Source organism: Strix uralensis, chromosome 13, assembly GCF_047716275.1.
Source record: "Strix uralensis isolate ZFMK-TIS-50842 chromosome 13, bStrUra1, whole genome shotgun sequence".
NCBI classification, from domain to species: Eukaryota; Metazoa; Chordata; class Aves; order Strigiformes; family Strigidae; genus Strix; species Strix uralensis.
This window is the reverse complement of record NC_133984.1, coordinates 1,756,932-1,784,184: the sequence shown is the minus strand read 5'-3', so window position 1 is coordinate 1,784,184 and position 27,253 is coordinate 1,756,932. Positions and strand designations below refer to the sequence as shown.

Sequence of the window (27,253 nt, the reverse complement as noted above, 5' to 3'; positions counted from 1 at the left end):
AAGATTAATAGAGTTTACTTCCCCCCCCTTATTTTTCTTTCTGCACGCTACACACTGCTATGATTTACTATAAATACAAAAATATCAAAAACTTCTTTAGGACATATGCTGATATAAATAGCATATTAAAAAAACCCTGCATTCACTTATTAGTTGTGTGTGTAGATTAACAAGAAATAGTTTAAATTCCTGCAAAACAGTTCAAACTGCTTTTATTGATGGGAACAGATCTTTGTAATTACGCTTATTTTATATAAAGCCTATAAAAGGTTGACCATTATAGAAATGAGTCAAACAAAGGACGAGTACCTAGGAAGGCTGCTGAACTTCCTCAAATTCTCAGCTGCCAAGAGCATAACAAAGTCAGCGAGTGCCACTACCATCTTCTAGCAGTGTCCACATTCAATTCAGAACAAAGACATCTACTGATGTCTTCAAGGTGTTCAACCAGTTTCGGCTGCAGCAGCCACATGTCCTCTACGGGCTGTGCCAACCTGTTTTCAGCATTCCCTGCTCGCCCCTAGGATTATCAAGGCATCCGTCTTCTACTTTCCTAAGTTACTGTGGTGTATCATCAATCTTTGTACCTAAGCACGACTCTGGTTTGGGGAATATGTAAAACCAGATTAACACACCTGAGCCATCTCCATATTACCATCACCGCTCTGCCTCCAAGAGATAAGAAGGTGGAGGTACTGAGAAGTTAACCTCATCCCAGGTTACCAACAGACTCAGAGACAAAATCTCAGTGATTAATGAGATGTTGTTCTCTTCCACAAACACCACATCACTTCTCACTCATTCGTAAAATAAGCATAAGATGACCTGAAATCGTTAAGTCCACAGCTAACTTTCAAGATGAATGTCTAATTTTGAACATGAAAACAGAAGCGGGGAACTCTATGTGACTTATCTAATATGCACATTTTCAAAACAATATTGTCTTTGTGCACTAAAAAAAAAAATGCAGCTTTTTCTTTGAAGTATGAGCTTCTGGCTGTAGTTGGAAGAAGAATATTACGTTTAATGATCACTGTTCTCAACAGCTATGGAAATTTGTGTAAAGTATTTTTCCAAACCCTGCTAACCATCTGGTTTAACAAAGAGACCACTTGCTAAATCTCAGACAAAGCTCTGAGTACTGCCCAAATCCACCAGTAACTTCTGGAGAATTGATAGCTTACAGAATTTGAAATGAGTTTCTGGAGATTAGTTGGGTTACCATTACTAATGGAGAAGAAACAGAAGCCGAGCACGACAACCAGGCTCTGTAGTAGAGCGGATGAGTGTCCCTGGACTCAAGTCCTGCCAATCGTTCAACCCAACAATGCAGGGTGTTGCCATCTCTCACAGAAAGCTCTGACCACCAAGTGCCCTCCAGCTGTGAGAATTTCCACCTCTCCAGGAAGGAAGTTCTCTGCCACTTGGGGCTTCCTAAAGAAGAGGGGCAAAGCAGCTATGAAAATGTTACTGTTCCTGACCCGTGCCTGGGAATTAACCAGTCCCATCAACTTTCACAGACATTAAGAGCAGAAGGAACCTTTATGATGACCAAATATTAAAGAAGTTCTACACGTTAAGCCTTCCATCAATCCCTCCATCTCTATTTGACCAATACTAAAGGTGGAGGGGGTGGAAAGAAAAGCTTAAGTGTTACTTGAGATTTCAAGCAATAAAGAATCTACTACCTTTTTTGATGTAAGTTGTCCCAATGAACAAGATCAAAAAACTCCACTTAGTCAATCCACCAAAACTCAGTTGTTTCATTTCCAGATCTGGTGTAATGATATTTACTTCATTGACATAGGTATGAGATATGTAAGGCTTTTCAAATATTCTTAAGTGTGGTGTCATTAATGCCAGACTATGGTGGAGTTGGGGAAAGAGGGATGTTAGCTCCCAAACACATGCTTAATCTAGAACATGTGGTTTTGGGGGAGGTTTGGAACCAATATGTTTTCAACGTTTTCAGGAAATTTGGTCTATCCAGATGAAAGCTTCTTGGACCCTACTGAAATACCAGTCAGTGATACAAATACTGAAACAAGATGAATTTTTTCCCATTCCCTGAAAAATAAAGTGCTTCTTCACCAATTGCAGAGAAAAAGGCAACAGATCTTGAAGTACAGCTTTGGTATTATTCGTTCAGAATATTTAGAAAATATGATAAATTAAAGATCTAGGAAAAACTATACCAGAAGTAAAACACATTGTGTGCTACTCAAAAGTTCTGGCAGGCATTGCCAAAGTGGGTTTTTTTGGGGGGGTAGGATGAGGAAGGGAGGTCTTCTGATAAGTGTGGAGGAAAGACACTGCCTGCAATTACAGGCAGGATGGGTGAATCCAAGTTAGGGATGTGATGTCCCTGGTACAAGGCTAGTACTAATTTCAATAAATCAAAATATGGTGAATATATTACATAACCGAATGAAGAACTCATTGTACAGAGTGGGGGAAGAATGAAACAGTGCTGCTTGATATATTAGTACGTAAGGCAGAGCCCAAGGCCATTCAGTTTTTCCTCAACCACCATTGTTGCTTTTCTCTCTGCTTTTGTTTCCATTTGTTTTAAACCCTTCAAAATTCATGTGTGAACACAGTCACCCTTAATTGCCGTTTTCTGGTTACATCTTAAATTGAGATGTTCCACGACAGCAGCCCATAAAGCAGTGTTCCCTCCTTGTCCTTCAGCAAATGGCATCTTCCTTCCACTGCAAGACCAAGAGTCATCTGGAGTCATGCCTGGAGGCCATCCCAGCCTGATGCTCTGCCTTCACTGCATTTAAACTCTGTGCACAGTAGAAACACAGGCCCTAAATTTCAGGAGTCTGTACTGGGTGGTAGCCCTGTCATATTCTGGAGTTATAGGCTGCTAAGTCCCCAACACTGGCTCAGAGCCAATTTATAGCTGACGCTTCTTCTGATATCCCACCCCTGTGCTGAACTAAACTGCCTAACGTTCAAAGCCAGTCTCCTCCAGCCCGACAGATCCAGAAGAGTTTGCAGCTCATTCTGTAACTCTTTTGAGGGACTCCCTTGGCTACATCCACTTTTTAAGGCTATTCCTCATCTCTATTACAGACTTTTCACACGTCTCCATACGTCTCCAGAGGAAGTATCCTGCACTGAGGTCTCCTCCAACACTTCTGGACACTATGCTGCTTGGCCAGAGGGTCTGGGAAGAGCTTGTGCATCAACACCAAAGGCTGAGAATCATTTCTCTTGTGGTGAGTTAGGTATGAGAATGGCCTTCTGCTGCCTCACTGCTCTTCTCCTCTGAGCACTCTGCCAAAGGACAAGCCTACATCCATGTGTCATCCAGATGATCCGATGCTGCTCCAGGAGCTCCATGGATCAGTAGCCTGCTCCCTCCCTATTCCTCTGATCCCATACACCAGACCCCAGTTCAAGCTTATCAGTCTGAAAACAAATGGAGAGAAGTCACAGCTCATTCCTGCCCCATCTTTCGAGTCCTTGGAGTGACACTAGATTCCAGAGAGCCACAATCTCTCTTCCTCAGACAGCTTCAGACCATGTAAGATCTCATCACGTAACAGGTTTTTTTTTGTTGTTGTTGCCAAAGTTTTTTTTCTCCTGCCAGTACTCAGAGAGATTTTTGCCTGGTTTGGCAATTAAAAACCAGGATTCTTCAAGTCGGGGAATAACTTGGTCAAGCTCATAAGGAATGGGAGGACAGTTAAAGATACAGAGATACTGACCAACAGTGGCAGTAGGTTGTGATGTACTTTACACTGATCTTTAACCTCATTAAAGGGAAAAAATCTTCAGTTACTGCAGTTCAAGATGATCAGAAATGAAGTGAGAGCAAAAGAGACAGACCTAAGAGACCATCACTCAACAACCCATACCACTGGTCCAGGTAAAGGCGCCTTGTTGAGCGACCACCCTCTGCCCCAGCTGGAGAGGAGGAAGGAGTAGGATGAATGTAATTGCTCTCATGCATTTACCAGTTTTTTTCCACCTTAAAAAGGATGGTGAGACTCACAGAACACCAGTTGCTGTTTGAAGGGTCCCGTGCTGGAGCATGCAGAGACCCACCAGCCCTGTGTATCTCCTAAGGGCTTTTTGGCATGAGGAACAACAAGGTGCAGAGTTATAGAGGAATCAGGTTGGAACAGCAACTGTCCTTTAGAAGTCTGTCACCTCTGCCGTTGTCACCTCTGTCATGGTGTTGGTCCCTCTTTGGGGTCTCAAGAGGGCTGGATCCCGTCACCTCCCGGGGTCCCCTCCACTCTACGCTACTCCACAACCTCAGCTCTGCTTCTCCAACTGCCAGAGCTCTGCTGAAAATCACTACTCGCTGCTTTCTTGAGTAAGGCAGAGGTATCCTTACTGCAACAGGAATTTCCATCACTTTATATGACATAAAGAACAACCAAGTTGATTTGTCTCCTCAGCCCCATCCAGATCCACTCTGGGATCGGTGTCCAGGTACCAGGACAGCCTACTGATCCCCTGAAAGCTTTTAGAAAAAATATCCAGTCTCCACTGAGTAGGTGCAAGCACACCACAGTGCAAATGTGTTCATGAACAAAGACAAAATCCTGCTCCCAATTAACTACAGAGCCACTGTTGCTGGCAAAATAATTTTGCACTGCCTTCTCAAAAACACAAAAAACCAATCAAACATAAATCTCCACCCTTCTTAACTCCGCTCCCACATAATCAGTCCCAGCCAAGTTCCTGGGGTTCACACCAGAACCTGTGGCCATCATATTTCATTTTCCACACTCTCACTGGCTATGGAAGAAGAATATGATGTGCCTTTTGTTTTCCTTCAGGCATTTAGGTTGGATTCCAAATGCTGGATCTTTACAGCAGAGCTGACAAACAACATTACTATTTCTAATTCAAGTATCTCAAGGCTTTTTTTGGCTTGCTGGCTGGACTCACAAGGCTTATTTTCTATACACCACTGCACCCTATTGCTTACTTTATCAATACCACATATTTGAATTCAACAATTTAAAGCATAGTATTACAGCTGTGTTTTTATTTTGTTTGTTTTATTCGGTTGTTGCTTAACACAAAACATTCTGACATTTTAAGTCATATCCCACTAAGATAAACAACTAACATATGTCATGAATTCCAGTAGAAATGATTCCCAAGTGGTGCTGCAGCAAGGTTTTAACCAAGCATACGAAAGGCTCTCTTAAATCGTTTGCTGAATGTTTTAAATGCACTCTTCCCCACCACAGCTATCCATAAGGAATCGAGGGCAGGTGGAGGAAATCTCTTCGACTACCTCATCCCTGCAGAACTCTACATGGTTTTCTTCCTCCCGTATGTAATTCTGCCTAATTGGATCGAAAATCTCTGTAGTGTTGAACAGCTGTCTGTAAACGGATGGTTTAATTACAGGGGTTAGCATGGGATCTACACCCAAGGATAGATCTGTATGCGCATACATGTGCTTCTATTTGTATGAATCTGAACAGGGGGTCTGAAGGAAGCCCACGAGAGACCCCTCTGCTCTCAGGGAAGCCAAAGTCAAGTCCCTGCAGCAGTCCTGACGCAGCAAAGTGTTGCCTGGCTCAGCCAACTCTTGAGTTTACCCATTTACAGCATTTCAAACAGATTAATGGACTTCACCAAATCCTGCTCGTATTAACGAGATCAGTTACGAATCCAACAATGTTGCTATACATCACGGCCCACAAAGTCCTAATGAAAACATGCAACTGCCGTGCCTCATTCACAACTTTTTCCCCAAAGAGTTTCCCAGTGGTGGTGTTCTTCAGCTTCATGCAACAGTACTTTTCTTATGGCTAATGTATCTGGTCTGCTATAACCAAGCGGATTTTTAATGAGTGCCCAGACAGGCCACAACTGAAGACAACTTCATAATTCCCACCGCTAGTGCAGCTGCTCTGGGTTTGGCTATTCAGTCCCGCCCCGGCCCCCGCAGACAGAAAAATACACTTATTCAGCCCAAGATCTGCAGAAGGCAGACACCCTGCAGTCGCTGCAGCAGGACCCTGAGCCTGGACTCCCATACCTGGCCCTTCGCAAAGGTGCACGTGCTCCAGCTCAGCACCAGTTCCTCAACTTTTGTGCTAGAGCCGATCTGCAACCAGATGGGCTTGGAGCATGTGCTAAGCAAACTTGCATCTGCCTGCAAAATACTCTGTGGATGTGGCCAGAGAGCCAGTTTATTCACAGAAATCAAAGCTCAGCTGCAAATACTTCAGCAAGACAGACAATAGAGCCTCTCATGCTGTGGGAAAGAAATCAGCAGCTACTAGTTGAGTTCAGCATTTACAACGCTTGGTGCATGGCATCCATAGTTCAGATGCACACATAGCTCAGATGCAATCGCATTCCTGTCCGGCTGGAACATCTGTTCCCCTCTCATTAGTCCTGGCCGTGTTTTGTAATAGAAGAAACTATCTGAGATTCCTGAACTTCAGTATTTGACCCGAGGCGTTATGAAAAGCCCCGGTTTTCAGAAGTGGAATTCATACGGCATCACCAGTCACTTCTAATAACGTTGGTCCCTGCTTAACATGCAGTTGTAAAAAAAGCTTCGAAGTTTAGTTCAAGTTTCAGCAAAGCCTGCTGGAGCACACACCGTAGGCTACGCACTGAGGATCCATCAGGACAACTCTGAAATCCACCCCATCAGTGGAATCAATGCAAGTATCTGAAAACGCAACCGAGGTGAGATTCTGAGCAGAGAATTCCTTCTCAAGCCTCCTGAATATCCTCAGCATCTCAAAATCTTCCAGTGGTCATCCCACCACCTTATCCAAACCAGACGGGAGGTATCAGGGAAGGACAAACACACATCAAAGCAGCTCTACGGATGGAACAAATCAACAGCACCTCATCACGGGTTTATAAATATTAAGAATAATGAAGCAGGGTTTTATAAATATTAAGAATAATGAAGCAGGGTTTCTTTTGGAACAATCCAGATCACAACTGGAAGGGCTGGTGAAAAAGACAGGAGGCAAACGGAGGTTGTGTATGGATCAAGACAGGTTAATCATTACACTGTGAACCCTGTGACCTGGAACGATTCCTCATCACGGCTGCCACACAATTAGGCTTGTACCTCTCCCAGCAAGTTAATTGCTTTTAATATTTAAGACCCAGCTTGGACAGCAACATACCCGAGTTCAGTGAAGAATTCTGGACTCCATCAGTTTCCAGACCCTGTTTCCCTCTTGCTGGCTGACGCAGCACATCCTCACGAAACTATCACCCTCAACACGTACTGCGGGAACGAACGTCACCACTTGGGCTTCCGGCATCTCACAGACTTTCTAGGCACAGAAAGTGACTCCAAAATTTTTAAGCTGAAATAGCATATTGGCTCAAGCCTAGATGTTAACACCTCTGCTTTCCCAAGGTGCCCAGGCTACGTTGAGCTTCCCTCAAATTAAGTCTTACTTGAGTATCTAGCACATCATGCTGCTGGATGACAAACAACCGCCTGTGGTTTCCCAAGACAGGCTTCAGCAAAGGTTGTTAATGGACACTACAGCAAACTTGAGCTCAAAGTAATTTCAGTAGTAAAAAAAATGGATTCAGAGTAGTTTGACCCAAGGTTACGATGAAAATGTGTCAGCTGTCTAAAAAGATATTCTCTTAAAAGCTTTACCTAACGCAGGAAGATCCCCTTTAATATCATCTTCACCTTTGCTTTCACTTGTTTCCAGAAATGACATGGTATTAATCTACCACTGCTGTAACAGAGCTGAAACCAGGACCTAAACGTCATTCTGGGGTTTTAGCCAGTTGTTAAGCTTCTCTGGATCTTTCTCAGTTGGTTAGAAATGAGCACAGACACAAGACCATGGTCTGAAATAAGTTACCCATATATTTATGCATCTTCATGGCTGAAAAGTGCCTGAGGAATAAGACCTCATACAGATACCTGCCTTATTAACCTAAGCATAGGTCTAACATGTAAGTAAGGATCTGTAAAGGAGCTGTAGTCTTAATTTTACCATAGTAATAACAAGTACTGACAGCCACGTCACACGAAAGGGATGGAGACTGTCCATGAAGATTCAAACATCATCTCAACTCCTCCCTTCTCCCATTCTGGTGGAAATCACACAGAAATTCTGGGGGAAATCAGTCAGTGCAAGCACTTTGTGGTGAGTCTTTCTTTTGGGACCGTCTCCTGCGCTCCAGTATCCAGGAAATGTTCTGTATTTACTGCGTGCTCATCACCATGGTTTCGGAGCACAATAAGGCTCTATCGCCCTTCATACATCTGCGTTTCTGGGAATGCCTGGGCTTTGGGGAATTGCACGGGGCCGACACAAAGGCACTGATTGTTCTGGAGGCAGAGGGACGAACCTGCCCTTTCCAAAGGAGAGGAAGCCAGCAGGAAAAGTTGCTATTGTGATCTGGATATAAAAAAAAAAAAAAAAGCCCTATTGCATCGTCAGTACTGCCAGGTCAGAAGGGGGGACACGGCCGAGACACAGCACCTGCAGGACCGGGGGCTGCCGGGGGGGATGCAGGGAGCTAAATCATCCTAAACCCATCCTAAACCCACCAAAGAATACTAACAGCAGGGTGAAACGCTGGACCCACGTAGCTGGCACATCCCTTCCAAAGCTTCAGGTAGAAGCAGGGATGGAGATGAGCTTCTGCTCTCCCAGAATTTAATTTTCATTTCCACAAAAGCCATTTGCAGCGCTGAAACCCGTGAGTTCTCATCAAGGACTTTCCTCGGCAGTAAGGACTGCCAAAGTAGTAGGAACCAAATTGTTGTCAGCTTAAGGACAGCCATCTGCTCAGCCTCTTCCCAGCTGCCATGCTCCAAATCAAAGAATGGATAACAATCACTTATGTTTCTCACCAAGCTCAATATGAAAAAATCTAGGAAGGGGGAAAAAAAAAAAAAAAAAGGCAAACCAAAAAGCAAAAACCAAACAAACCAGGAAAGCAGCACGGCAGGGATCTAACTGGGAACAGAGATGAAAGTAGGAGAAAAAGAAACTATTTTTTTTTTTAAAACAATGTTTTTTAAAGAGTCCTATTGACATCTGCTTTGTAAATGCTCTGTCATTATTTATAACCTCAAGAGCACGGAATTGTCTCTGTAGTTACAACCATGCTACTCCCATATTTTGGCTTTGTTAGCAAAGAGCCAGCAGCATTTTTACTGGTGCTCTGGGAATAGAGATCTAACATTTCATACACAGTTTATTTAAAAGTGGACTAATTTAACATTCTTGATGGTTCCTTTTAGCACAACTGTTGCTAATTACCAGCTCCAGAATGATTTGTTAATCTGGGAGCAGCAGCAGTTCCACAGCAGCATAAATACACCAAGAAAAAGCAGGAAGGAGGGGAAAAAGAAAAATAAGAGAGAGACATTGAAGAGGGTCAAGTTTTAGTGAACTAAAGCAAATAAAGTGACAGGTGGAGTCGGTAACACGAACTAGAAAGAACACTGTAAAACTGAGCTGTAAAGGGGATAATCCTGGTCCTTGAGAAGTAGAAAAAAATAGCAGCAAGTTTTAAAGCTGTGCAAATGTTGGTTTTGGGGGCATGGACAGGAAGCTGACTTGAAAGATGATCTGTGCTCCTCAGGACTGGGCCAGGCACCAGCCTCCCATCAATCCCCTCTGCCCGGGGCAGGGTGACCCACGGCAGAGCAAGGCAGCCAGGCAGGCACCTCCGCCCAGGACACGATCTCGGCTTCACCGCTGCCAGGGCACTGTGCGTGGAGGGACACAAACAAAAATTAAGCAAACATGATCACAAAACATGAGAAGCAGGTAGGAGGAGTGAAGCTGGAGTCCTCAAAATACTGGAGTCATGTTTGGAAGTGACAGGATCCAACCGAGAGCTTTGCACCATCACACACAGTTTTTCTTGGGGTTTTTCAGCAAGGAACAAGGAGGCACCGAAGCAGCTTTGCTACTCGTGGCCTCCCATGTCCTGTCCCTGTAGCTCTGGGCACAGCTGTGGCCATCACCCTCCCCTGGCCCCACGGGACCTGCTCTGACCTGTATCAAAACCACCTTTTTCAAATCAAAAGACCTGAAAGCAAATTTTCCTAAAAGAAAAAAACTTTTAGGAAAGGAACCATGTTATCTTTGACATTTATAAATCATCAAAGCCATCCCGTGGTTGGTACCAAGATGAGCAGGACTCAAACAGCCGTGGAAGGAGACTGAGCAGCCTCCCTCCAACCACGGCTTCCACACTTGGATCACTTTGGTCTTTCACTGCATGTGTGAAAGGACTTGAAAGTTCATAAAATTAATTCCAGACAAATATTAGTGAGGCCTCAAGTGGAAAGCACATCTCCTTCCTTCTGGGAATTTATAGTTCATCCACTTTTATCTTCTGGAGGCTCTTTGGAGATCAAAGATTTGATCAACTTTCCCTTTGCAAAACTCATGAAGAAAACGGTGTTATCAGTACTGTGACATGACTTTATTTTTTTTTAATCACCCTTCTCTAAAAAGTAAGATTCCTTCGCGTAGGTCTAAAACAAACAGCACAAGTTACACAAGAAAGCTATTCTGTTTATTTATTGATTTTATGGTTGTTACAAGGTCAGTCCCTGCCCTGACAGCTTACACTTGTTAAATACTGCTCTTCCTAATAAAACTGAGATGACCAAACACGAAGTAACTGCTTGCCAACATAACCCGCCTTGCTAACGCCACTGGGGAAATCTGGCAATGTTCCCCATCTCCATCACGCTATGGGGTCATTTTATGGCAGTCAATTTACTAAAAGACATATATAATCGGTGGAAGCGTGTGACGTTTCTGGAGTGACTCAACTCCGATGCATTCAGGGAACATAAAGGAAATCTGGGCAAGGAGTGGAAGTTATAAAAGTATGACACGCTTTCACCCGGGCACAAGGTCAGTGAGAAGAGCCTTCGTCAGTCCACCGACTCGCAGCATCTATTGCTCACCTAATTCTAATTCTCTGCACATCTGGCAATAGAAAGGCAGCACTTAGGGCCAGGCTAACTCCTCGGAACATCTGCCTGCAGCGCTCCACTTCCACCGCTCGTGTACAGGGAAAACTTGCTACTTACACAACCGACTTGTGAAGACACTGGAATAGATTTCAAGGAGTCAGAGCAACAGGACTTGGATCCCGCCTGAGCCATCTGAGCATCAGAGCGACACCGGCTCGAAAGATGATGGACCACATTTCGCTGGAATCACTCAGGGAGTCTGTACCAAATGCATTATACTTGTCAGTGTTTCGGGGAGGAGGAATCTGGGCAGTTTCATGAAGCTTTTTCTTGGAGCAGAGCCACAGGGAAACGCTTTTCCACTGTGAAATTGTGAGGGCTGCAGGGGAGATGGGAAACTCATGGAGCTGGAGGGGAAAACTAACGATGGCCGAGAGGTTTGTAATGCAGTCAGGACTTGGGTTTTGCATCAAGCCACGCACAGACCACTACTCCATTATTTCTTTCCCTGGCACCCAGTCCCCTTCTCCTCTCTGTATAAAAATGGGCCCGTGCTCTTCCACAGCAGGGAAGTGTGGGAGCTCTTCCAGCAGCTCGACACGGGAGGCAGTCCTCGTGTCTCAGTGTAGCTGGACAAAACAAAAAGACAGAAATAAAATTCCTCATACTGAAATCAGGCAGGATTCAAGCTGGGGGAAAGGACTGAAGGTGAAGGAGATTTTAATTATTTTCGTATTTATTACTTAAGTTCTCAATAAGTGTTGAGAGTGTTTTTGGCGCAATAAAGATGTCACAGGACTTACCCTAAATTATGCTCTACCTAGGGATTTTGGCACTCCTTAGAAGAACAAAAAAGGTGACATTACATGACGTCAAGTATGAAATGTAACTTTGGTAGGGTTCATTCTCCATTTCAAAGCACCCTTCAGATGTCCAGGGCCTTCAGAGGACACCTGCCATGTGAAAAGCTCAGCACCTTCGTAGCCATCAGGAATGGCCTCTGTCTTCCAGAACTTCCCAGATTAAAGATTAAAATGCTTTAAGAAACACCCCTCTCAGACAGCAGCAAGTTCTAATATTTAGTACTTGCATAAGGTGCATGTACAACAAATCATGGCATGGCCCATCCCATCATGGAGAGGGTGGTGGGACTGTCCACGCAGAGGACACGCGTTGTCAGACATCAAGTCCAAAACCAACCAGAAGGTCTAAAATAAAGAGACCAGATAGAAGAGAAGGGCTCTGGCATCTGAGTGTAGCAGAGCAGGACATGAGGAGGACGATGATCTCACCAAGGGACGGTGACAGCAAAGGAAAGCGACAGCATCATCACACCAGGGACATCTCCACCACCAAGGAAGCCCAATATCCCTGGGGGTTTTATCATACATACTCATATTTATCAAATCACAGATACATAATTGTGATTTTTTTTTTTATAACTCTGCGCCCTCTTAATACAGGCTCTGTACAACTCTGACCTCCCTTCACATGGGCTTTGAACCCACCTGAGAATCCACGGCACTGCGAAACCCTGTTAGAGCAGTTACCCTGATGCAGATGTTCAAGCTGTTTGTTAGACTACGAACAGCTACTTGATGATTTTAAGCAGACAGGTGTACAGAACAACAGATACAGGTATATAAGTACAAATTTATAGCCTTAAATGAGCACAGAGCCTCACTATTAAAGAAGAAGAGTCAAGGGCGAAATTACTAAGCAGCATGAATTTGCACAAAATCACTAGACTTACAGTTGCAGAAACCAGAACTACTGGAACTCTTCATCTGGAAGGCAATCAAAATCAGATAGAAACTATTAAAAGCCACAGATCCTAATTTGTTTTTCCCCACACACAGAATTCTGTAGCATGATCATAACCATGATCTGAAAAAAAAAAGTCAGCCTTCTGCTTGTCTGTGCGAAGACAAGAAGTGCAGCGGCGAGGAACAAAGCGGGACTCACCGTCTGGCCCTTCGCTGCCTTTACTCCTTTTATTTCGACGGACGCGTCTACCTTCTTCTCCAACGTGCAGCTTTTCTTCAGGGTGAAAGAAGTTTGGCAAGGCCAGCTGGAAGAAGAAGGACAAGTTTAAACATCTTTGGCAAGCGTGACTGAGCCGAGCGGAGAGATCGGAGCCGGAACACCAAATCCTTTCCATCAGGAGCCGAGGGGGGAGAGACACAGGAGATGTGAGATGGCTGCCCATGGATGCTCAGCTCATCCCAAGGGAAACCACAAGGAGCTGTGTCCCCTTGGATCAGCCCAAGACTTGGGAAAGCTCAACCTGAAGGGTTTCGGCAGGGAGAAAGATCCCTCCGGGGCACAAGGGGCTGCAGGGACAGGGACGTGGGCAGCGTCAGGGGAGATCTATAGCTGGAAATAATCAAACACCCCAAATGCCAGTGCGATCATTTCTAATTATTCTCTGCAAAACTTGCTCAATCCTGGAGCTCTTTCACCAGTATTACTCACTGCCAGTAAGTTTTTCCTCTCTCAAGCTCTCTTCTGCAAGGCTCATTAGCCGCTGAGATTCAAAGGTCTTCAGGGACCTTTAAATCCAATTCAGTATACCACATAAATTAACACTTTAAACCTAGAGCAAGCACATCTTTGTAACATGATTTTTGCCAAGGGGCAAAAAATTTTATGTAGCGACCTCTTATTCATGAAAAAATAGTTACTACATTAAAAACTCTCTGACAGTTATTAAATCAACATCCCTACCCAGAAACTGGAATTTTGGTTTAGAAACTTGACCAGTCCTCCCAGTCACCCCAGGGTGTGGCAGCTCATCACCAGCAGCATTTCCCACAGGTATTTCCACTTCCTAAAACAAGGAATTTGATGAAAGATGAATTAGGAGCCAAACATCTTGTTCTGTGTGTTACCGCACCCGCTTCCAACCAGGGCTGCTCTGACTGGGATGGGGTTTTCTTTATGCTGAAGAAACTTAATCACAATTATTTAAGCCATAAATAAACACACAAGCCAAATACAGCCCAAGACAAGAACGAAGAGGCTTCAAAAAAGCAGCACCAAAGCTTATCAAGTGCGTTATTGTTCTGAGAACAAAACCTGTGGCATCAAAAGCATCTTTGAAATAGCAGAGAATAAATTTCTTCCGTGAATTGCTAGTTAAAAAGGGTGGCTCATTAAGCTACAGGCCATAAAAATCCCTATCAAAAGTAATGATTATTCAAGGTCTCTTTGCCTTTGACATGCCCTGGGGCTCTCGCCTCCCCTCTCCCACCCCCCCAGCCCCAGCACAAACGCCTATTTCCAAGTTATTTCCCCCAGCCACACTCTTCTTCCAGCCCAAGAACACCCCATTCCTGTTCCCTAAGGAGCAGCTGCTGGATTTTACATTTGCATCTGCTTTACTCCAATAAACCCCAATGCAGCCGCATAAAAGGGAATTTGGAAAACCAAAGGGTTTCCCCCCCAAAAAAATAACCCCAAAGGGTTTCCCAAATTCCCAGCTGTTGCTATTTATTTCCGCCTGTGTGCAGGCTGATCTGAATTTACTGGAATTCCTGATATTTTGTCATTGCAATGATGTTGTGTCCAAAAGGACCCCGAAACGCTGCGGGATGGCCTGGGCCCAGCTCCCCGCAGCCTCACAAGCACAGTTATACTCTTAAGTGTGCCTAAAAAGCAATGACAAGTAAAACTGGCACTTACCGGCCTAGGCAAGGACCAGCCATGGTTGGATGGAGAACTGAAATCTCCCATTTACAACATCCTCCCCAACCTCCTGCATCCCACCACGCTGACCCCGACATGGAGCAGGATGCTCCTGCAGGCACCGCCGGTACCTGCCCCTACACAACGAAGCAGGCCAAGGGATGAGCAAAAACGGAAGGTTTTTATTTTAAACCACATCTTTAAATCAAGTTCAAACTGTAGAACTAGTTGAAGGAACAGATTGCATTGTAATTCAGGTTAAAAATTCAACGAAACCATCAGCGCTGCTTTTGAATGCTGTTATTGCTTGGCTGTCTTATTTGAGCTTTGGAAAACACAACTAAATAAAAGCACTGAAAATGAAGTGGTGGGGACCAGCCCGTTAAGATGTGCAGCTTCCCACCCCAAATAACCCTGCTGACTTTGTCAAAGCGGCACCCAGCGCTAGGGCTAAAAACGACGTTTTTCATCATGAGATTTTTGTAAGGGCACCACCCTCATCGTGTCAAAACAAACAGGCTTCCTTTCCCCGCTATTACAAATACCACTTTAACACAACATTAACCACAATTTTGAAAAGCTGCAGCATAACATACAGCCCACTCCACGCCACCTCCTTCTCCACATCTGGGCATTGTCACAAAGATTATTGATTAATACACTGATTCCTTCTCCTGCCAGGTATAAGCTGGATCCTTGCATGCCATGCTCCCCTCACACTGTACAGAAACAGAACTACCAGTTGGCTTAGAATAATTCAGAGGAGAGTTTCACCTGGAAAATCATAAGGATTTAGAACAGATGAAAAAGCCCAATTTCTCATTTTGAGCGACGGGCCTTGTCGTTTTCAGTGAAACAATCAAAATTTCTTAAGAGACTTGAAAGCTTTTCATAATCTAAACAAAACCATTAAAGTTTAGTCTCAGAAGGGGAAATACAAGAGATTGACACAATATGTTTATTTTCCTGGACAGTTCATGAAAATAACCCTTTTCTTCACAAAACTTGAGTAATGGGGCTCTAAGCATGCTTTGGTCAGCGTTAATAGTAACGTGAAACCTCAGATTAAAAATTAAAAAAGCAAATAAAACACAAACTCAAATGATGGCTACCGAAGCACATCACCCAGCCGGACCTTCCTCCTCCTCCCACCACGGATGCAGTGAGAGCCACCAGCACAGTCCCAGCCCTCCATTGCCACTTCCACAAAACTAACACTGGAAAGCATTGAAATTGGGACTGACCCCCTGCCCTGTCCCTGTCCCTGGGCCCCTCCTGAGCCCCCCAAGCAGCCTCTCGGCTGCGCCGTGTCCCTCCGGAGCCAGAGCACCTTTCCAGAAGCCGCCTCCCCTGGGCAGGTCCCGCGGTGTGGCCCTGCCTGCTGTCACTGGAATCATCACAGGCACCCACGGCTTGTGCCACCCATGTCACCTGCAGCATCTGCCACACCCCCTCTCGTCCTCAGAAGAGGCTCTTCAGATCACGAACGTGGTGTACAAAGCTATTTGGTTTTGGCTGGGAGAACAAACATTCAACATTGATGAGCATTCTTGTGATTTTTTTTTTTAAATAAAGACAATTGCTCAAACCTTCATAGGATCACAGAATGGTTTGGGTTGGAAGGGACCTTAAAGCCCACCCAGTCCCACCCCCTGCCCTGGGCAGGGACACCTTCCACTAGCCCAGGTTGCCCAAAGCCCCGTCCAACCTGGCCTTGAACCCTTCCAGGGAGGGGGCAGCCACAGCTTCTCTGGGCAACCTGTGCCAGGGCCTCACCCCCCTCACAGGGAAGAATTTCTTCCTTAGATCTCATCTAAATCTCCCCTCTGTCAGTTTAAAACCGTTACCCCTTGTCCTATCCCTACCCCTCTGATCAAGAGTCCCTCCCCCCTTTCCTGTAGCCCCTTTCAGTCCTGGGAGGCCACTCTACGGTCTCCCTGGAGCCTTCTCTTCTCCAGGCTGAACAATCCCAACTCCACTATACTCTGTTCTCACAGAAGTTTTATTTTTATAGCACACTTACCACTGATCAGTCAGAAAAATACTAAATATTGGCTAAAAGTAATCTACCTGTTGAACTTTGTCTTTCTAATAAGACCAAGTCAGAAAGAGAAATGACAGGGAGGGCAAATGACTGAAACATAGCTTTTACTTAGGGGATAAAAATTAAAAAAAAAAAAGAAAAAGCTTCTGACAGCAGTTGTGACCACACCAGCTACGAGCACACCCTGCTTTGACACCGACCTCTATGAAACCAACTTTCCTGAAGAAGTAACACACCAGTCCTCCCGGTAATGGACACCACTGGTGCAAGCAAAAAGAGAAAGAGAAGAGTTTGTCCTAGGGACAACTTCCACAACACTTTTAATTATGCAAGGAACGGCATTTAACCTCTGGCAAGCAGCGTACTGGGGCTCCCAGAGGTCCAGCTCGGGATGGAGGGAGCTGCCCAGGATCACGCTCCGGAGCGCAGGGGCAGGTTAGAGGGCGGCCAAGCTGCTTGCTGGGGTGCAGCTACACCAGAAACACCCCGCTCTGCTGCGAGCTCCCCACACTGAGGAAGGCAAAAAGTTTCTCCCCGATGACTCAAGGGATTCGTTGTTCCAGGGGCTGCAGCTGCGGGAGGTCGGGGGATGCTCGGCCGCCGGGTCAGCCTGTGAAGGGCCGCGCTGTCCGGCCGGGGCCCGGCGCCTGGCACAGCTGCGCCGGCTGGACGAGCAAGCAATGCTTTTTCCATTCACCACCCCTGAGATATGATTAATATATTCGCTCGCAGCTCTTGGACTCTGCAGCTTTTGGTCTGGATGTAAGGGTGCATGTTGTTGTGCCTTAAACTAAACTCATCTACTCCCTGTTCCTCGGTGTGGCCACAACAAGGGAGAGGATTTGCGGAGCAGAACTAGCAGATGTTTGCCACCCATCTAGCAAAATATGATGCAGCCACACAGACAGATGCAAAAGGAGAAATAACCTTCAGTGAAACCGCTGCTGGCTGGACACTAGCACAGCATTACAACACGGGGGCCGCTGAAAGCTACGCTTCACATGGCTGAAAAAACATGCTGAAGAGCAAGGACGGCTTCCGTGGGTTCCCTCGGTGCGTGGGGAGCAAAGCAGTGGGCTGGGCAGGCGTCTTGGTCAACCCACCGCAGCCATTCCCACGGCTGAACGCTTCCCAGCATTTTTAAAACCACCCAGAAATACTTTGCACAAGTATCAGTTGCATCCTTTTAGAAAAAAGTGGAGCCAACACACTTGCAGAGATCGAAGGGGCACCTGCTCGGGTGCCCCACGCTCACCCCCCCAGTCGCGGCCGGTGATTTGGAGGTGCAAGACCCAGACCTTTGCCGGGTCTAGGAGATGAGATGCTGGAGCTGATAGAGAAGGACCAGGAGCGTGGGTGGCCCTGGCCGAGGGCCGGGAGGATGAGGAGGTGGGGTGCGGCACAAACACATCTGCGCCGGCCGAGCCCCCCGCGCCAGTGAGGCAGCCAGGGCAGGGCAGGGCTTCGCTGGAGCACCCTGCCTGCGGCACCCATCCCTTCTGGGGAGGTCTAAAAAGAAATTACTCTCCTGGTCCATCATTTCACTGAAACTCCTCATCCTCAAAGTCACGGAGAACTGATTCTCTCGGCCTCCGCGCTTGTAGAGCGAGAGTATTTTTGAGGAGCCCAGCAAGCACATACCTGCTCCCAAAAAAGAAGTCGTATTTTCTCTGAATAGCTACAGAACAGTGGCAGAAAAGTCTGGAACAATCACCATTTCCCTCCTCTTCCAACCCAAAGCCCTCAGATTACCTTAATTTTAGAAACACCATGTAAACCCATTACGACTCCATACTTTTAATCAAGAAAATCGCTATAGGATGCAAAAAGGTCAAAAAGCCGAGAGGAAAAATCCCAGGGGAAACCATACCTCAAAATAACCTCTGAAACAATAGTAAAGGCATGCCTCACCAGAATGAATCGGTTCTACCTTGTTTTCTCTCAGCAAAATAAAGAAAAACAAAGGCATGCATACAAAAGTGCTGATTTTCTCTGCAGCCACATGCAGAACCCGCTCTGGAAATGTGGAACAAAGCAGCTCTGGGATGTCAAGGGAGCACAGTGGGAACCCCCAAAATAATGTAGCCTGCAGTCACTCAGAAACTCGTCTGGTTTATAGGGATGGATGTTCCACGCTCCACAGAAGTAAGAATAAAGATATATTTTTTTTTATTTTATTTTTTGTAAAGGTACCATTAAATAGGAAGCTTTCTTCAGGCTGTGAAACCCAAATGTACCACAGAGCTCTGGCTGGATATACAAACCACACGCAATAAGGAAAACAATGCTGGGATGCTGAAATAACTGTTAAGGTTTGCATATCTAATTGCAGCCCTCTGTAAATGCCTGAAATAATGCACAGCCCTCAGACACACTTCACAGGAATGAACATCCACTGGACACCAAGGGAATGTATCTCCAACGGTCAAACAGTGTGAAAATGAGAGAAATGGAAAAATATAACCCAACCTATGCAATTAGGCACAAAAGGTGTGGTTTTTTTCCTTAGGCAAAGCCAAGTTGGTAGGAAGAACTGGTGTCTTCCTCCTGATTAACAGCAGGATTGGGAAAAGCACGCAAGCACTCAGGTGCACAAGCCCTTTTCAGTGAAAAGTGCATTCCTGCAAAGTCTTTTAGAGCATATTTCTCACTACCAAACCCCCCAAAGAATTCTCTGCATGCTGTATTACAAAGTTGTCTTCCAATCCATCATGAGAAAGCCAGACCAGCCAGCTTTAGATCTAATCACTAAAACCCACGCTGTCCTACAGCACAGTGTCTTAAAGCACCAGAGGAAAAAAAAAAACCCCAACAAAAAAGCATGAAATCATCCCCTTGCATTATTGTTTAATGGTATTGTTAAAGTCAAATTCCCTCATCATTTGCAGTTTTGAAGATCATTAGTGTGAGAAGACTAATAACAAGACCAAACTCTGTAGAGGCATTCTTTGCAAGCAATACTGTTGTTTTTCTGGTGCTCTGAAGTTCAGCTGTCGGAGGTTGCGGTTCAGAGTAGCAGCTACTTGAATATCAACCCCATTGTCCTCCATGAGAAATTCGCCTCTGGTAACACGTGGTGCAAAAAAAAAAAAAAAATTAAGTAGATTATTTATTTTCAAATAGACTAGAAAGAAGCTTGGGGAGTAGCTTTGCTTTATTGAAAAAAAACCCCAACCATTCAACATATTTTAAGTCTTGTTTTTGTCATCATTACTTTTTCCTCATAAAAACGCAAGCAGCGAAAGAGTGAACAATTCCCATTTCAACATGACAAAAATTTATACACGATGTCTTGTCTGCAAGACAAGCCACAGCCCCGAACGCAGAACTCTTGTAACGTGATATATACCAGGAGCCAGAAGGTGGTCAGAGATAGCGATGGGGAGAGTAGAGATTAGACTTTCCCTAAGCCGGAATTCTCATAACCCATCTTCCTCCCCCAAATCTGGTGCTTTCAGCCCAGCCTGGCTGCGTGCATCCTTTCCCGGGGTCTGGAGTAGGTTACACGCTGTCTTCTGCAAACCCCTCCACCGGCTTTTTTTCTGCCTGAAAGCTCAAGTATGGTCCTTCCCTTCAAGACTGCCCATAACTCTTCTCATCCCTATTGCTTCATCTCTCATCACTCCCCGTCACCCTTCCTCCCCTCCCGACACCAGCCACATCCCTGCTCTCACCAGCTCTTCACCCTGGAGCCTGAGGGCCCAGGGGCAAGTTCATAGGAAACCCACCACAACTCCCCCTCATTCTCATCTGCACGCAAGGATCCATGCTGAGGCTTTTAGACCCAACGGTGATCTTTCAAAGCTTTCTCCACCCAAAGCGATGAGGCAAAGCAATTCGATAATCTAGAGACTAAAAGCACCAGCGATGCTGAGAAGCTTATCCAAAGCTGGGCGGGAAGTTTGGGTGGAAGGAAGGATTGAGCTGTGCCTCCGGGTGTGAGCTGTAACAGCAGAGCCACCTCCATCCCAGTACTCATGAGGAGCTTCCTGACGAGTGACGACCGAGGAGCCAAGCAAATATTTGGCCGTTAGAAAACAGAAATGACCTTGCTCTCATAGACGGAGGTGGACCAGGTAACGCCATGGACCAGTGGCACTGCACCAGCTCCTGCCAGCGGGCAGGAACGCCTGCCTCGGTAAATCTACGGCCCTTAACATGCCACCGCTGCTTTTAAGAAGCGGATTTGAGATGCTTTTGATCTACTGAGCATTTCTGTCCTTGGGTTGAAAAGCCTTTACAAAGAGGACTGCGCAATCCCAGTTTTCAGAAGGCCAGTGAGTCACACTCCTGGGTCTTCTAGGCACTGTGGTAACAGAAAATCATTAGAGAACAATAAAAGAGGAGGGAGCATATTTTCCTAAGTTTTTATTGGTATTTTAACTTCATTACCCAGGAAAGCCACTGTATTTTTCAGCACAGAACATTAAATCTGATTGCCAGTTATCAGTTCAAGCCTCATTACAAAGTGACGAACATAGTGAATTAATTGCCATTGGAGGGTATAGCGCAGCTCATAAGCTTCCCTTTGGAACTGAACCCTTCCCAGAAACCTTCCTCTCCCTTCCTCCCTCCCAGGGGTTACAGAGCTTTTAGGAGTCCTGGATCTACAACAGCAGTCATCTTTTCACACACTGCAAACTCCCAGTTACAGCTTTTACTGTCAAAGTGGATAACCTGTCCCAGCGGAGGTAAACCAGAACACAGATTATTTCAAAATTTCATTTGAACTTCAGCAGCAAAATGGCTAGATCAAACTAACCCACCAAATGCCATACCATTTTCCAGAAACAAGTCTATTTTGAAAACAAAAGCATTTTCTTCCCCTACCAAAAGGCCCTCAAAATCAGGAGCAGGCCACTCTCGTGCCACCTGCTCCAGGTAGCAAATTCCAGCAATGCAGGCAGGAAGGCAAGTTAAAGCTGCACACCGATCCAACTGCTACTGAAACTGCTCAGCTCGTGATAAAAGACATTACTTCCCAATATGAAGAGCCTCACCACGTATTTCCAACACTACAATGCTGTCTCATGGTGGTTTCTCCGACCACATCAAGTCTAGAGGCTCCGGACAGCGGATCAAGCCCAACTTCTGCGCGTTCCATGAATTTAGCGTTTAGTTCAATATGCAACGTACCAAGTATTTATATTTCCACCACTGACTCATTTCTACTTTTCCACCTGTTAACTGTTGTTTGTGAAGGATCAAATCAGCAACAGCTTCATTCCTTCCGTATATTTCTGTTAATCATGGACCCCACACACGCATGCAAAAGGAAATTTTCAATAGCAACGTGCTTTAAATCCTGCAGGTTGAAGCCCAGCAGTCGCAGCCCACTGGACAGCGAGGCACAAGGTACGCTCTTCCAGCCCCTGGTTTCGGTGGCTCCACCAGGCAACAGGACTTTCTACTGACTTGGGAGTCCAAGTCTTGTTTGGTGATCACTCTGACTTGGCTCAAACATTTATTATCCAGGCTACGGCTGCTCTTCCATATTTTCAGCTGCTGGTACATGAATTTAGCCTAGAGGGAGAGTTTCGCTCACGTGAAAATCTGAGCCACAGTAATTAAAGCAGGAGCTCCACAGACACTGCCGAGGAGACAAAATTTGAGGCTCAAGTCAGAGCCGCAGGCTAAACGCAAGACGAAAGCGGTTCTGGGCCAACACTGATATCATGACGCACTGGGGAATAACTCCTCGTGGTATTATTTTCACAATTTCCCTTAGCAGTCACATCTGGGCTGTGGGGCAAGGGCATGAGAGGTGCCAGTGTCCATGTACAACATCCCTTACTTCCACCTGGAAGCACGGAGTGGTGACCATGGGTGCAGGTCTTCACTTCCCACATGGATGACTACCCAAGGATTTCACCCTGGTACATCTTAAACAGAAGCCAACCCTGGGAGAATGGGCTTCAGGGAACAACTCTACAAACAGCGGTGTTTTCTGCACTTTTTGAAACAGGATATAAAAGTGTAAGTGAAGGGAAAACCTGATCCAACTGAACATACCACTTGCTTTTCATTTTCTGTCAGATCAGGGAACCTGAAGGAAATGACACCTGGAGTATTGTGTCCAGTTTTGGGCACCTCAATACGAGAGAGATCTCGAGGTGCTGGAGCGAGTGCAGAGGAGGGCAACGAAGCTGGTGAAGGGCCTGGAGAATAAATCCTATGAGGAGTGATTGAAGGAGCTGGGACTGTTCAGTGTGAGGAGGAGAAGGTGAGGGGAGACCTCATCACTCTCTACAGCTCCCTGAAAGGACATTGTAGAGAGGTTGGTGCTGGTCTCTTCTCACAGGTGATTAGTGACAGAACAAGAGGGAACGGCTTTAAACTGCAACAGGGGAGGTTCAGACTGGACATGAGGAACAAATGTTTCCCAGCAAGAGTGGTCAGAGAGTGGAATAGGCTGCCCAGGGAGGGGGTGGAGTCCCCATCCCTGGGTGTGTTTAAGGGTCGTTTAGATGAGCTGTTGGGGGATGTGGTGTAAGGGAGAACTTTGTAGAGTCGGGCTGATGGCTGGACTCGATGATCCCGAGGGTCTTTTCCAACCTGAATGATTCTGTGAAATGCACTTAAACCCTGACAAGGAAGAACATGGCAGAAGCAGCGGACAGATGGATTTGCTCTTCATGGGAGAAGGGAAGAGTGTAACTTTGGAGAAGGAAGGGTTCTGGCATTCCTTCTGCACAGGCAGAATAACCCATACAACCCTGAGAAACACAGCTTCTGTCATAAATCTCCATATAAAATTTTTTTCTAGCATAAAATGGAACCAGGTACACAGTCCAAATCCCTGAGTTACATGTACATCACAACTTTGACTTTGCAGGAGCACCTAAATAGCTAAATTTGATATCAAACCAGCATCACCTCAAGCCTAGAAGACCACAACTTGCTTTATAAGGTTGTCTGCCCAAACGTTTGTCTTGAGACACCCTTGGTGGAGCTGCCTTGCTCTGGAGGGGAGCCGGTGCCTCCCGTGAGGACGCTGGATGGTGGCATGATGCCGCTGGCGCTGCAGGCAGACGTGACCTCAGCAGCGCGCACGCGACGTACGGCACGGCACGAGGGCTGAGCTTTCCAATTTATTACACCTGTTGGCACCGAAAGGGAAAGCTAAAACCACAACCCAGATGTGAGGTAGAACAAGGTCAAAGCCAAGTTTAACACCATATATGAAGACACCTGTAGTAAATTTTTTAATGGGAGCAGGAGTAAGAGATTCCTGCTGCAGCCCTTCCTGTCCGGGCACAGCAGACCTGCAGGAACCGAGCGCTTCGCTGGGAACATACTGGTTCTGAAAAGTATCAATGTCAGTGCAAGGTAAGGAACTTAAATCAGTTCCTTTCGTCTCCCAAGGAAATCAAATTTAGCTGTGAACCAGTGCCAGACAGAGATCTGCTGTCTATTAGTATGAATTCTCAGTTTTTCACATTTTAATTAGCCTTCATAGTCTTTTTCAGTCCCATTTTCAGCCAGCTGGGTTACGTCCCCCTCCATATGGAGGTCACAGTTTCTTCTCCTGCATACCAACAGCAATTCTTTTCTTATTTTAGCATTTATATTATCAAAGCATTTGTGCACTTTAAAAAGCACTGTGTGTGCTTGCTTTGGGGGGAAACCCTGTAAGTTTAAGTGACTCAATATCAGCTCTATTTTCTCCTTTTGCCTGTTTCTCCATCTGTGCTTTTATTCATGCTTTCCCATGACCTGGATCTTCTCCAGTACATCCAGGACAGCATGAGATCAACAGCACAATCCTCCTCAAAGCCATAATACCTCTTAAAAAACCCTCCCGAAATCAGGCGCTGCTCCAGCAAAGAGCTGCAGGGCTCCGCTACTCTACTTGGAGCACCTCCGTTGCCCTGTGAAATCAAGAATTGGGTTCTCTCCAGCCTGCAAAGACTCGCCTTCAACCACCCTTGGGTCTCCTCCTTAGGAGGAACTTTCCTTTTGCTGTGTTTGAAAACATTTTTAGGACTACCTGGCATGTTCTGTTACTGAAACACTGACCTCATCTGGCTTCCACAACCAATATAACGTGAACCATAATGAGACGGAGAGACTGTTCCCAGAAGATGCCGTTGGGCCACTCTCCACTGAGTGTGGTTCTCTTCTACCCAACACCTTCAACTTGCACCACTTTCAGATGTTTCTTATGAGACAGGAGCACTGAAGTCTCAACATCTGAGATAGCTGAGAAGAACAGCTTCTTGAATGAACAGCCATCTCTTTTTTGAACCCCATCTCCAAAGCAGACATACACCCAAGGTCATAAAGCCACCTCTTCTTGCAAGAAGTAACCAACCAGTGGAAGAGATGCAACCAGATCCTGCTGTGGAACTTCCCATTGAGAACACGGCCACAGCACCTGAATTTATGACATTTTTCAGTTCTCTGGTATTCATCCTTTTATCTTTCAAAGTTCTACATAAACCCATTGTATGAGATAGGAGCAGTTGCAGCAAAGAATGGGTTTGGATTCACTCCCTGAGATGACCCCTACAGTAGAACATTTGTCAGACAATGGAACTGACAAACTTCATTCTGCCCTTGCTATCAGACATCCACTCCCACCCCTTTTTTTTTGGAAATCTTTAAAAATCTTCATAATTTTGAAAACTTTTTGCTATAAACTGCTTAGACAGATAAAGTTTTAAAAACATTTTTCCTTGTTCCATAACAAAACAAAGATTTCCTCTCAGAGTGCACTTTTCCTTTCAGCACAAGGGTTTTAAAATCCTGTTTTCTAAATCTGGATGTTAAAACTGGCCTTCAGCTATGATTAATTTTTATGACATTTTATTGGAAGGAAAAAAACGGAAGGGAAGGAAACAGGAGGAGGGAATCAAGTAGTACAAATCAAATAGCATTATGGTTAAAAGAAAAACAAGTCCACTGTAAATGTAACATCCATGAAATAATGCATCCAATATAAGGATGAAAAGTCCACTACAGCAACTGGGAAATAATCTCAATCAAATTATTACCTGTGTATTTAAAATAGATTCTATACTCAAGCCCTTAATGAAAAAAAGCCTGAAAACCAAGAATAAACTAATTGTCCACTTTTCAGTTGCCAATTCCCATCTTGCAAGCAGCGCACCCCTCATCACAGGGGTTAGACAGCGGCACCGCGATGTGCCCGGACCTGCCGTGCCGGCCCCCGGCTGGCACATCAGACAGTTCACAACCTTGGACTTGAATTGTTTTATAAAAACATCTACTTAGACGGTGAAGGTTTTAACGCCGATTCCCGTACCTGCAGGAACACGTGGTATTATGGTAGGAGATGGCGGCTGCCAGTTTAATTCTATAAAATTAATCTGTTCAAATAAATTATGCTTTGTTGCCTAATTAATCAGATCCACTGCAATTAATGTCAAAAGAGACTATGAGCTCATACAAACAGGATTAAAAGCTCTGAAAGCGCTCGTTTTGTTCCAGGGCATGGCGATGCAAACAAGTCACCGCACGGCAGAGGCGGGGTGCGGCGCCGCGGCGTGCCAGCAACGCTCCTTCCGTGTGGGAACTGTAAACCACCACATCCTGCAAGGAACGTCGTGCAAACCGGGACGTGTCGGGAGCAAACGGGACACAGCACGGGAAGGGGGGAAGGAGGGAACGACCCCTCGAGCTCCGGCTCCAGAAAACAGGGTGCGCCAGGGTACTGCTCAGTACAGAATCCCAGAATCATCTGGGTTGGAAAAGCCCTTGAAGCTCCTCCAGGCCAACCATGAACCTCACACTGACCGTTCCCAACTCCACCAGATCCCTCAGCGCTGGGTCAACCCCACTCTTCAACCCCTCCAGGGATGGGGACTCCACCCCTGCCCTGGGCAGCCCATTCCAACGCCCAACAACCCCTTCTGCAAAGAAATACTTCCTAAGAGCCAGTCTGACCCTGCCCTGGCGCAGCTTGAGGCCATTCCCTCTTGTCCTGGAGCTTGTTCCTTGGCTCAAGAGACTCATCCCTCCTCTCTGCACCCTCCTTTCAGGGAGTTGTAGAGGGCCATGAGGTCTCCCCTCAGCCTCCTCTTCTCCAGACTAAACTCCCCCAGTTCCCTCAGCTGCTCGTCATAAGACCTGTGCTCCAGACCCAGTACGTGGCACCTGGGAAGCAAGCTGTCTTCAGATCTACGTATTTCTTGCTAAAAATTGAAATTATGCTGCTGTTTAGTTCCCTCCTGGCTTGGCTTCCCTTGGCTGTGTTAGCTCAGTAGTTGTCTCCTCTGGAAGCAGAGACACCCGAAGCACGCTCCCACCGCCCTGGCCCCTGCTGAAACCACCAGCATGATAAAAAAACCCCACCCACAGCACTTCACATGTGGCTCCTTCAAGAAGTCAAGCCTACAGCAGCCTGACCTCGTCTGCCAGCTGTGCCATCTCACCACCCCTCCCAGCTTGCTCTTGGTTATTTAGGCAGAGGGAGGAAGGGGTGACACGTAGGAACGCCAGGAAAATTCAGAGTATAACAGGAGGGATAAACGACCCTCTGCTGGAAATTCCTTCTGCAGCTCTGATGGCTCTGCAAAGGCAGAGGCTGTGCTTGCCAGGTTGCCACGCCAGCAGCCGGCACT

General features: G+C 45.9%; 1 protein-coding gene across 4 annotated transcripts in view; it reads right to left on the bottom strand.

Moving 5' to 3' along the window:
• EDA (ectodysplasin A) overlaps window positions 1-27,253 on the bottom strand; it is an 83,637-nt gene that overhangs the window by 19,453 nt on the left and 36,931 nt on the right. For all 4 annotated transcript variants that reach the window (XM_074882787.1, XM_074882788.1, XM_074882789.1 and 1 more), the window contains exon 2: window positions 12,902-13,007. In XM_074882787.1, the coding sequence (XP_074738888.1) occupies window positions 12,902-13,007 (106 nt within the window). The remainder of the gene's footprint in view (window positions 1-12,901; window positions 13,008-27,253) is intronic.